This window comes from Petaurus breviceps, unplaced genomic scaffold (genome assembly GCF_028583685.1).
Source record: "Petaurus breviceps papuanus isolate PSGF00001 unplaced genomic scaffold, PetGlider_PUasm1.0 387, whole genome shotgun sequence".
Taxonomy (NCBI): domain Eukaryota; kingdom Metazoa; phylum Chordata; class Mammalia; order Diprotodontia; family Petauridae; genus Petaurus; species Petaurus breviceps.
In genome coordinates this window covers 235184-247269 of record NW_027186308.1, presented here as the reverse complement: position 1 = coordinate 247269, position 12086 = coordinate 235184, and the positions used below count along the sequence as shown (strand labels likewise).

General features: G+C 53.1%; 1 protein-coding gene across 1 annotated transcript in view; it reads right to left on the bottom strand.

Moving 5' to 3' along the window:
- Window positions 1-1499: 1499 nt before the first annotated feature.
- The window catches only part of TRPM2 (transient receptor potential cation channel subfamily M member 2), a 43320-nt gene continuing 32733 nt past the window's right edge, over window positions 1500-12086 (bottom strand). Inside the window, exons 23-32 of the mRNA XM_069100285.1 lie at window positions 11158-11245; window positions 9438-9525; window positions 8387-8538; window positions 8177-8253; window positions 7714-7815; window positions 7040-7126; window positions 6729-6834; window positions 4547-4648; window positions 4004-4120; window positions 1500-2539 (exon numbers count right to left, since the gene is read on the bottom strand). Coding sequence (XP_068956386.1) covers window positions 2414-2539; window positions 4004-4120; window positions 4547-4648; window positions 6729-6834; window positions 7040-7126; window positions 7714-7815; window positions 8177-8253; window positions 8387-8538; window positions 9438-9525; window positions 11158-11245 — 1045 coding nt within the window. The 3' untranslated portion in view covers window positions 1500-2413. The remainder of the gene's footprint in view (window positions 2540-4003; window positions 4121-4546; window positions 4649-6728; window positions 6835-7039; window positions 7127-7713; window positions 7816-8176; window positions 8254-8386; window positions 8539-9437; window positions 9526-11157; window positions 11246-12086) is intronic.

The following is a 12086-nucleotide window of genomic DNA, read 5'->3' as shown; positions in this document are numbered from 1 at the left end:
ACTTAAGATAACATTGTCGATGTCATTGGAGGTCAGGACTGTCCTCTCCCTAGTCCTGGACACTCTTCTCCTCCTATGGCCAACTTGTAGCACGGGGTCTAGGGTCCACTATAACCCTCAGAGTTTTAGATGAACTGCCTTCTATCCATACTGCCCCCATCTTATCTGGCAAAGTGGATTTTTTACTCCTTTTAAAATTTGGTATTTATTTAGATCCCCCTTATTATATTTGGCCCAATGCTCTGGCCCACACAGCCTTCTTGGACCCTGTTATTCAATGTATTGGCTGCTATTCTTTCCTGGCTTTACATCCTTTACCAAGCCAATCTCCATGCCCTCCCTACCCCCCAAGTCATTGATAAAGATGCTATGAGCTCATTTTCCTCAACAATCAATGGGACACATCCCCCATTACCTCGTGTCCCTTCCTACAGGATGCATAACATGTTCTGAGTTGCTTAGCAGTTATTTCATCCTGTGATAACAAAATCCCTCCTCTGAGGCCTCTTCACAGTGGGAAGGCTTTCCCCAGGGTGCTCAACAGCTCTGCTAGGGGAGTATTAGCTCTAGAAAGTGCTACTTCTCTGAGGAAGCTTTGGGAATGTGTCTATCAACCAGACTGGAATACTGTAAGTCTGCTAGCTAAGGAGAATCCCAGATAACTGCAGGGCTCCTCACCAGGCTGACCCTGCCCCAGGACCACAATGGATCTCATATACACCAAGTCAGAGCAGGGGAGCAGAGATGAGACCTGTACTGAACCAAAGGGCTGGCCTCTAAGTACTGAAGGACCAGGTAAGAGTTCACGACAGCTGGGTTCTTCTCTTAGCACCAAAAATCCTTCCAGCCTCTATTTATGCAGCCCTGACTCTCCCTGATCCCCAAACGCCAGTGGAAGGTCCATACCGATGCCATGGCTATGATCTTCCCAGCTAGCACCTATAGACTGACAATGAGACTCTGGCTGTTAGGGTCCAGCAAGGAAGAGAGGCAATACACTAGGTATGAGGCAGGCCAGAAACAGGTCTCAGAGCTGGAATGTGGATCACAGAATGAGCAATGGGAATGCTCCAGGAATGATGCTGGATCATGGGCAACATGGCAGGAATGAGCTGAGAGGCAGGATGTCCCTGATTTAAACCTAGTCAGGCTCGGGAGATTGGGAGAGAAAGAATGTCAGATCAGGCATGGGGTCTTGGGGAGAAAGGGATTAGAGAAAAGCTCCAGGGGTCAGAATGCCCTAGAATTGTCCCTTCCGAGTCACATTGGGCAGGCGTGTGGGTTGCTTCTGTGGGATGAACTTGAGGATTGGCAGGAAGGGTCTCAGGAGTGGCTCAGCCTGAGGGCAATGTGCTGCAGCCCTGTGGCCCCTGGCTCTCCTGCCATCTGCCACCTTTGGGGGATAGAGTTCACAGAAGTTCAAGGACACCCTTGCCCCTATTCAAGCCCATGTTTATCCTGATCAGCATCTACAGGTCAAGCCAAACAGAACAGGGAAGCAGTGTGTGAGCAGGTTTAATGTCACATCTGTTACCAGGTCCCCCATCCTCAGAGTCATGTGACCATGGCAGGTATCATGAGAAGACACAAAGAAATGCTAAGGTGGTCTCGTTGGGCCCTCATAGCCTCTCATTGGGACCAGCCTGCCTTGGTGGCCCCACGAAGCCCTGGAATACTCCTTGCTTATGACAGTTTGGCACCTGCTATGGATAATGTCCCCAGACCACAAGCCTGAGATTTCTCTGGGCACACCTGGGGGCATTAGGTCCATGCTAAGTCCCAGTTACAGACAGAGGCTTTGGGAGCCAGCTCATGAGAACATGGAGCCTAGCAGCAGTTGGAGGGCCCTGGGCAGGGGCTGGGAAGATGCTATGGAAAAGAACAGAAGGGTGGCATGGACTGGAAATCAGTGGGTCTGTCAGGTTAGCCCCTTCCTGGGGACTGGAGATGGTGAAGATAGGGGATGCACTTCCCCTGATGACACTACCTGATCCTTTGAAGAGAAGACAAGTCCCTGGCCCTCACTGTCCTGCAGCCCAGGCCTGGATCTTAAGACAGCTCCCCTCCCCCACACCCCAACATTATCAATGCCTCCTGGGCACTCTGATTGCTAGTCTGGATTGTAAAGAGACAGGATGTGGCATGGAGGAGGTCAAGACCAGCACTCTGGGACATTTCGACACTTCTGCTGGCATCTGAGCCAGGTTGGCAGCCTGCACCCACCAGGAGTCTCATTCCACCTCCAAGAGAATAGCGGTGAGTCCACTGGGGCCAAGTAACAGAGTAAACAGCTTTCTCATTGTGGCAGGTGTGGAGATCATTGGGCCAGACGGCTCATTTCTGGCCAACAAGAGCCCAGCCCTTTGCTGTCCTCCAGTGCACATGCCAGGGCACATGAGGCATTGGTCTGGCCTTAGTAATAGGCACCAAACAAGGCCGAAGCTTTCTGAAGGATCTCCTTGTGATTTGCGTAGAGCGGGATCCGCTTGTCGACCACTTGCCATCGAATGGAAACCTCCGGGTCACAGACTTGGAGATGCTGGGAAGAAAAGGAGGGAGCCGCTCATCACCTGAGTCTTTTCTCAGAGCATCTCAGTCCCCCTCAGTCAACTTCTGCTGTGCCTTTGTTTGTGTACTTAGTTATGTCCATGGGAGGGTACCTGCCTTTCCCTGACCCATTTGAAACTAGCTCCTACACCCGCTACAGCGCAGGCCACACTACGCTTCCCTGTCCTGCATCAGAGATCCCCAGAGGGAGCGGGCTCCTTCACTGATCAGGGCTTCCCTGGTGTCCTCACCTGCGACTCTCTGTCTCTTCTCCACCCCCATGCCTGGAAGGCCTGTGCCTTCTCTCCTAAGCTCTGGCTTGCTTCAGCACCCAGGTCAGCGCCACCCTTTGCACCTTCCCCAGTGCATCCACTTTGTGTATAACTGAATGGTATACATTGTTTCCTCTCCTCACTCCCTGAGGGTAGGGACTGTTCCTTTTTATCTTGGTATTCCTAATGCCTAGCACAGAGCCTGGCATATAGTAGGCACTTAATAAATGTTTGCTGATTGATCGATTGGTTAAAGCCAAATTTCTATTTTTGGAGGGGGGGGAGGGCAATTGGGGTTAAGTGACTTGCCCAAGGTCACATGGCTAGTTTTTGTGTTAAGTGTCTGAGGCCAGATTTGAACTCAGGTCCTCCTGATTCCAGGGCCAGTGCTTTATTCACTACGCCACCTAGTCTCCCCAAAACCAGATTCTAAAGAAAGCAGTCTGCTCTGCCATTCCCTCACCTTCTAGAGAATGAATAATCATTAAGGCAGCTCAAAGAGGTGCTAGCAGCACAAGCCAAGGACTGGTGCATTGTCCTGCCTAGACATCCCTGTCATCCAGCCTCTGCTTGTGATCTGCACCTGGAGCTCATCATCTACCTCCTCCTTTGGCCAAGCCATCCACTGGACACATCTGCCACCCACTGCCCCGAGTCACATCTGCATGCTCGCGTTCCCACTGTGGGGCCAGCACATGAGGCTGTCTGTGGAATACAAGGGGGTGTCCACCCCCCTTCCACCACATGCCAGTCATGGATCTCATCCCTCCAAGTCTCAGTGAGACCCATGAGATCAAACTGACATCTGCCTGTCAAGAGAGCAATGCACTTGCCTTTCTTGGTGCCTCCCTCTTCTTAAGCGTTATCTGCCATAAATTATTAGTCATTTCCATCTCTTAATTCTGCCATTTATTCTCTAGAAGATCTTGGGCAAATTATCTCACTACCCTGAGCCTCAGTTTCTCGTCTGTAGAATGTGATGATAATCCTTGAACTACCTGAAGGTTGTGAGGAAAGAGACTGTTCCATTATGAGGCAGGACTCAGACTTGCTGCTCTTGCTGGGTGAAGCAAAGACTCCAAGAGCTTTAACAGTGAGACCAACAATGCCATCGGCCAGATCACACCCTTGTGACATTTTCACAGACCTTTGGGGAAGCAGAGAAGGTATCAAAAGGCACTTACAGAATTCAGCCGCTTCAGTTCCAAGTCATTCTGGTCCTTGAAGTGAACACTGATGGCGATGGTTTCTATCCAGGCATTATCTGTGTTCCTCGGGTCATCCACGTAGCCTTTGTAGATCTGGGGAGGCAGAGCAGGAGAAGGGAACAGACTCAGTCTGGGGGAAGCACCCACTGTGTGTTGGGTGCTGTGAGGGCTACAGGGCTCCTTCCCATCTCTGCTTGCACCTGCTGGCCCAGGGCCACCACCTACCTTGTCATCTCCTCACTGGTTTTCCCACCTCCACTTCCATGTTCTCTAATCCATGTTCCACAGCTGGGCAAAATTAACCTTCCTCCTGCCCCACTAAAAACCTGGGGTTCACATACTCCAGTGGCTCCCCACCATCTTCTGAAGAGAGCCCTAATATTTACCCTGTTCATCGTGCCCCTCCCCATATTCCCACTTTCCCTCTACTCTGAGACCAGCAGGCTGGCCTTCCTGCTTCCCCCCTCTCCAGGCCTTTCCTCATCCCCTGGGATGATGGGACTCACAAGGCCACCCTACCTCAGCACCTTGCTTCAGCAGAGTCTCAAAGTACTGCCAGAATTCCTGGCTCAGGATCCTCTTCAGTTTTCGGGGCAGCATCTCACCAGGTTCCAGGGATCCCTGTAGAAAACCAGAAAATTACATGCAGCTGGCCAGTCTCAGTCCACAAGCAAGGGGGCTTTTCAGCTAACAGAATTCTTTTCTCCCAGCATCCTCATCTTACAGATGAACAACCAGGGGTCAGAGAAGTAAAGGGGTTTGTCCATGGTCTCATAGTCGGCAAATGTCAGCACTAAGACTGGAGCCTAGGATTCTGATGGACCTTTTCTTCTTGAGCCCAGGACCACAGAAGAATTGGCAGGAGCCTCTGAGGCCAGTGTCGAATTCTCACCTAAGACTTTACTCCCTTTGGCAACATTCTTAGAATGTGGTCACTCAGACTGCAGGGAGACGTTCCAAGGCAATCTAGTTCTTTCTAGGGCAGCTCCAATGCACCAGGTCACAGACAAATTTAGGTTCAGATTTAGAATTTAGAACCTCAAATAGAAGGGACTCAGAAGCATCTAGTCCAGCCTTTACCTGTCCAAGAACTCCCACAATATATTTGACAAGGAGTATGGGGTTCAGGACCTGGAGAAGGACAGCAGCTACCCCACAAGTGACTGCCCAGGACAAAGAACTCACCATCCCTTGGGGCAACCGCCCAACAGGTAGCCATCCAAGCCCCAGTGATGAAGAGCCCAGCACCTCCTGGGGCAGCCACCTAACAGATAGCCATCCAGTCCCCAGCAATGAAGAGCCCACCCCCTCCTGGGGCAGCCACTTCCTTCTACAGTCAGAGAAGCCTTGTCTTTTGAAATAGCCCTGCAGCAGGAGTAGAGACCTTGGGCTGGTCATTAGCCAGAAATGAGGCTTTACAAGTAAGAAATGACAGAAGGGTTCAGAACAAGGTCTCTGGAAAAGTGATGAGTAAAACATTATGTTGCACAGCAGAAAGAGCATGATATTTAGAGTCAAGAGGACCTGCCTCCAAATTCTGACCCTGCAATGTACTACCTGATTTTGGGCAATCCTCTTCACCTTTGTGGGCTCAGAATAAGGGAGTTGGGTTAGATGGCCCCAAAGGTCCTTTCAGATCTTGATCTGTGCTATTATAATGCCAAGGCAAGGAATGGAGACTAATGAAGAGGAGAGAGGGAAATGGGCTGGGACAATGGTCCTGAGAGTCCTGAGGTCCTAGGAAGGAGAAGGAGCAGGACGTGGGGGTTGAAGGGACTGGGATCAGAGAAAGATTCAAGTTCTCCCTTGTACTCAAGAGGCAGAGTGGTCTAAAGGGTGACAATGTCATTGTGAGGCTGAAGGAGAATGGAGGGAACCATTCAAATTTGGGGATTAGGAGGTTGGGTTATTATAAGGGATCATCAAAATACATTTTGTAATCTCCATGGTCAATAGCAAGAAGAAGGGTAAAGAAGACTGTGATCTAGTCCATTGAAAATGTCAGAAGAATAAGGTGAAAACTACAAAGATGAGGAGGGGGCAAGATGAAGCCCGCCCAAGATGAGGCGCGCCCACTCTGGGCAATGGCTAGAGAGCCCTACATTCACTCTCTGCCCCCTCACAAGGTATCAGAGCAAAGGGAAGTGCTTCATTCCCCACCCCCATCAATGTTCTATTTTGGTTCCTCACCATGACTTGGAAAGACTCCAGGATCTTCAGAGACATCCTGGTGGAGGCTGTAATGATGGGAGTGCTTTGGGTTGGGCCCAGTGACAGACGGTAGCTGTCTGCCAGCCGAGGATCAGAAGGGATAATCCTCTGGCTGGCCACAGCTGTGTGGACATTTGGGCCATGGCCACTCACAAAGACAACCTACCTGAGGCACACAATCACTGTCCTCTGCCCTTGTGGAGAGGCCACACCCCACACCAATTAAGTTACTTATCCTTGAAGAAATCATTCCACCACTAATAGTAATAAACATTAACAATAACACTAATACACCTCACCTCTTAGCACAGGTCCTTGTGCAGAGTGAGTGCTTAACAAACATTTGTCGAATGAATAAATGAATGAAAAATGGAAGGAAGGGAAGGAGGGAGGAAGGGAGGAAAGAAGGAAGGAAGGAAGGAAGGAAGGAAGGAAGGAAGGAAGGAAGGAAGGGCTACTGACATCAATCAACTGGCCAATGGCCACATACCCCTGGCAAAGCCCAGTGTTCTGACAGGGCATGCTTGACGACCAAGATTTCCAGCATCTTCTTTATGCTCTTTCTACAAATGGCTCCATCTTGATTCCGCCTCCAGCTGTAAGAGAGGAGAGATACCTGCCCTGGATCACCCCAATATCTCAGTTTACCCCCCAACCACCAAACCTGAAAAGAATTCAGAAGTTTACTAAAGGGAGTCCCTCAATTCTCCTAAGACTTCCTTTGGGGAACAGAATAAAAGAGGCTAGTAAGTGTGCTCCCAGCACCATAGAAAGGATGACAGCCACCAGGAGCATACTCACCGTGTGATTACGGGGTGCAGGGCGTGGTTAGGTCCAAAGCAGCAGAGGCTTCCCCTGCCTCGTAGTCCTGTGCGCCCCATGGGGTTCCTGGCACAGGGAGGAAATGTAATCAGCATAGGTCCTTTCCAGAACAGAGTCCCCAAGGTCAACAGTAGATCTACAGATAATGGAATGCCACTTTCTTGTGACAGTCTTTTGGCTTGAAACAGTGGAAGCTGCTTCTGCCCACCTTCTGCTCTGTGGACACCTCTTTTGGAGAGCCTTGGACCTGCCCAGTGATGGTGGTGGTGGTGAGGACATCACAGATGGTCTGAGGCTCTTATATGTGAGAGGATGGAGGGCCAGGAAGACCCAGGTTCATGACACCTTAGGAAAATCCCCAACTCTCATTGATCTAGGCAGCTTTTCAAGACTATTAGCTGCAGAAAACGTGCCAATCTGCCCTGGTGGAGGGAGTTTCCTCACATGAGAGTTCCCCGTTCAAATGAAATCAGAGCTGCTACCTTTCCAGAAGGTGGCATCACCCACTGAGTAGTGAGGGCTGAGGAGGGGGTGGGGCGGGGTGGAGTGGAGGGAGGGGCTGTAGTTCCATCCAGCAGGTGGAACCCAGGCTATCTTTGACCCCGAGGGCCAGAGGCAGGATATCATAGTGCTAGAAATCCAAGCTAACTCACAGCGAGAGCCCATCCTGTACCATGTAAGGGCCATGGAAACTTTGCCTGTTGATCAGCCCATCCATGGTGTTATAATTGATCCTAGACAGAGACTCCAGAGAACTGAAAGAGAAAAGAGGAAGGTCTTGGGGCTCTGGGAGGAGAAGTGATGGCCAGGAGGGCTCCAGGCTGGTGGCCACGTGCCCCCTAACACCCCGGGTAGCCCCCCCCGACAGGCCCCCCAGACGGCTTCTCTGTGCCCATCTTTGTGCCCCCTGGCATCCCTCAGAGGGCAGGTCTGCTTTCCCAAGGCTCCAGGCTGGCCAGAGAGAGGCAGGAGAAGCCACCTGCCCCCAAAACCCTAGGCAGCTCCCCCAGGGCTGACCCTGGCCCTCTGGATGACTCCCTGATGGACCATCTGTGCCCATCTTTGTGCCCCCTGGCATCCCTCAGAGGGCAGGAGACTTGGCGCCCAGTGACTCACTTTCCCACAGGGTCTGATGTGGCTTTCTCCTTCCTCTCCGCCGTGTAAAAGGGAGGATCATAGATATGGAATTCCTGCTGTGAAGAAAGCGCCTTTCAGCCAACGCTCTGGCCAGGTCCAAAGACTGGCATCTTGTTTGGGGCCCTTCATCCCTGGTTCCTTTGGATGGTTGGCGCTGAGGATCTGCCCACTCTGCCCCGAGGCCCTTACCTCCCAGGGCACTTTCTCATTGGGCACGGGGAAGCGCATGACAGTGGAGTTGGGGTACAGGAGATGGCGGGCATTCACGTGGTACAAGTCCTCTGCATCTTCCTGCTTGTCCCCTGGGTCGTACTCCTTCCCTTCTGGCAATTTCCTGGACACTGGGGGGTGGCACCCAGGCAGACATCTCAGGAGCCTCCCCAGGACTCTAGAGACCCCACCCCCTCAGATCAGGTCCTCTCATCATTCCTAACCCGCCCCCTGCACACACACATACATACACCCACATACATACACACATCACACACACACATACACACTCTCAGAACAAGTCTTCACCTCCACTCCTAACTGCTGTTTGTCCTGGAGCCTTCCTCCCTTCCAGAGGCCACACTCTGCCTCTTGTCACCTCGCCCTAACTCTGAGCTCCCCAGGGCTCACAAACAGTCCCGCCCCTCCCTGCCTCCCAGCCCACATTTAGATGGCATTTTAAGGTCTATAAAGTGAACAGACAGATCATCTGACTCTCACTACAACCCTGGAAGGTGGGTGCTATTATCATCCCCATTTTACAAATGAGGAAACTGAGGCCACTCTCATAATCTTTCAGCTGGTATGGGTGAAGCTGGGTGGGCTCCCAGGTGGCAGACCAGAGCTCCTCCCTGCTTGCCCCCCAGGGTGGGAGACCTTCAGGACTGATCTCCACCCATCCTCATTAGATTGTCAGTGAACACTCAGGTATGACCCCCTGCTGAGCCCTAGCCTGGAGCCAGACCTGGGCAGAACCAACCAGTCCCTAGGAACCCGACTTGGGGGTGGGGGAAAGGGGCTAGTTCCCACTCAGTGTGGTTTTCCTTTCCTGATGCCCACACTGTTTAAACAGCAGGAGAAGAAAACCGGCAGCAGCCATCCCTGCAAAGCCTCTGGGAGCCTGGGCGGGGGAGGCAGTGTGGTACAGTGGGGAAAGCTGATTCTGGGGCAGGGGATCAGAGTTCCAATTCTGTCCCAGTGCCCACTACCAGTATACAGTACACTTGGGTGTGTTGCCCACAAGACTTACCCAAGATGGGCACGTCCTCCTCGGAGCCAAAGCCATTGTCCCTCAGTGCTCGGATGATCCAGGTCAGGGCCTTGGTTGACTGGAACATCTGACCAAGACATGCCAAGCAGCCTGGGTGAGGGGCCTCCTCCCAGGCCCCAGCAGGCCCCTTGGGGATGGCCTGAGCCTTGGGGAAAGCACCGTGTCCATTCAGCTCTACTCTTGACTAAGGCTGCCCTGATTCGTGGCCCTGACACGTTAGCTCTACTATCCCTGAGACCTGGGATCCAGGGATGAAGGCCCAGAGCTACCTCTCAGGTCAGCTCCAAATGAAGGCCCCCCAGAGCCATGACATGGGCACTTCTCCAGAGCTTTGGAGCTCCTCAGGAATGGTGACTGGAGACAGAGCTTCCTGGGTCTGGGAGTGGCCAGCACCCCTGCTCTCCCCAAACCCAGAGAAGAACACAAGGCAGACAGAACAGGCCTCGAGGACATTGGGGAGCCCAGAGGAACAAGTTGGGAGGGCCACCTCCAAATCCAACCAAGGGCAGCCGAGTCCCTCCCAAGGCTAGGTGTGAGGGGAGCCTGGTGGCCAACGGTGTCACTGAGAAATCACACTCTGCGTGTGGCCCATGGTCCCTCCAGCAAAGTGCCTGTGTATGCCCTAAAGGGGGGGGGGGGGGGGTTGCGGGACCAGGCAGGTTGTGGCAGGTGTCTCCCATCATGCCAGCCTCAAAAATGAGGGAGGTCTTTCCCAAGCTGACTCTACGCCCTCCTCACCCATTGTACGCTCCAGCCAATGGGCCTTCCGACCTCCGCCTCTGGAGACCCCTCCCACCTTTGAGGTTCAGCCCTCCTTGCACCTTCCTAATTAGGGAGTGAAGCTTAAGCACACCCCCACCCCCACCCCTGAGTCCCACCTAAACCTCGGAGAACTGGGAATGCACATGGCTCTGACCCTGGATGCCTGAGCCTCCATTGGCTCATCCGTAAAGTGAAGCAGCCAGGTTGCATGACTCTGGGCACCTATCAGCTCTCCAGCTAGCAAAATGCCTGGGACACAGCAGATGCTTAATGTGTGTTTACTGGGTCAATCGAGGAGGCTTTGAAGGAAAAACATTCCAGGAGCCTGTCCTCCTCCCCCTGACCAGTCTCCATCTTGGAGGGTGGCACCTTTGGATCTTGCCTTTCTAGCCCCACCCTGGTGGTCAGCCACACTAGTTATTTACTGAGCACTTGTTTAACTGAATCGAACAAATTCACAGTGGTGTGTCCACACACACACACAACACACACACTCATGGTGCTCCATGTGTCCCCTTCTGACTGAGGGTAGAGGGCCAGTCTCTGACTTTGCCTCCTCCCTCCCAGTAAGGCCACAGAGCCTGCAGAACAAGGCACTCAGCCTCCCTTCTCACAATGGTCCATTCGAGGATCCAGGTCCATGCTAAGGAAGCCAGGACGACCATTGCTCAGGGGGACTCTCCAACCCTGGGGGCAGCAAAGCAGGGCCACCCAGGACAAGGCTTGAGCATCTGCTTCCCTACCTGGGGGGCGTGGGCAGGGCTCAGCTCTAAAAGGGATGGGGGACGTGGACAAGCCCCCTCCTTGGGTCCTTCCAAGCCCACCTCTGATCCCCCACGCCAGCCCAGAGCGCCTTGTCCTTGTGCCCACAGGGTCCCACGGCTGAACCAAAGCCCTATGTGTCCCAGAAAAGGCTGAGGCGGCCTGCCTGGCTTACCTGCTCTTCCAGGTAGCCCAAACGCTGCTCCACGGAGCCCAGTCTCTTCAGGTGATCAAGGTCCAGGAGGTCCATCATGATGTCAATCCTGGGACAGAGAACACACCCCCTCCCTCAGCGAGGGCAGGTACCAGGCAAACAAGGCTCTGGAGCCCTGGCGTGGTCACACAGGTGACCCACCCACGTTCACATGACTCACTCCTTCCCTGAGCCCCCACTATGGTTTCCCCTTTCCTGATCCTCGTTCCTCCCTCTCACTTTTTGGGTCTTTTGGTCTTCACTGACCCCAGAGCTTCCCAAGCTGCTCTGTCCTCCCCTCCCCTAAAACACATTCCTGCGAATGGTTAAACAAATGAGGAGTATCAAGAAGGGAGATAAGGGTTGGAAGGGGCCGAGCTTGGCCCAGAGAGGGGAGAGGAGATGGGGCCTCTCCTCCCTTCTTTGCAGAGGTGGGGGGCCACGAGGGCCAAACATGGTACTGAAAGCCAGACGTGGCCAACACTTGGTTAGTTCATTGAACCTTTTCTCCCTTTGTTTCTGCTTTGTTCTAAGGGACAGCTCTCTGGGAGGGAGCAGTGAGAGGGGACGTATCACTCCTTCAAGCCTCCAGTGCCAGTCCCGCCTCCCTCCCTCATCTCTCGCCATCCACCATCTTTCTCAAGCATCCTGAGAATACTCAGTTCTTTGAGAGCAGGTACTGGGCCTTTCTTTCCTTTCCAGGGTGCCAGGAATATGCCAGGCTCTCAATAAAAGGCGAGGTAAACCCCAGAGGACCTTTTCTTTCTGTGCCATTGGACCCTGGTGACTCACAGCCCTACTGCCCAACCCCTGGCACTCCTGCTCAGGGGCTGGCACCCCAGTGACCTTCAGTCAGTCTGCCCTCCTGGCACCCCTGCCCAGGGGCTGGCACCCCAGTGACCCTCAGCCAG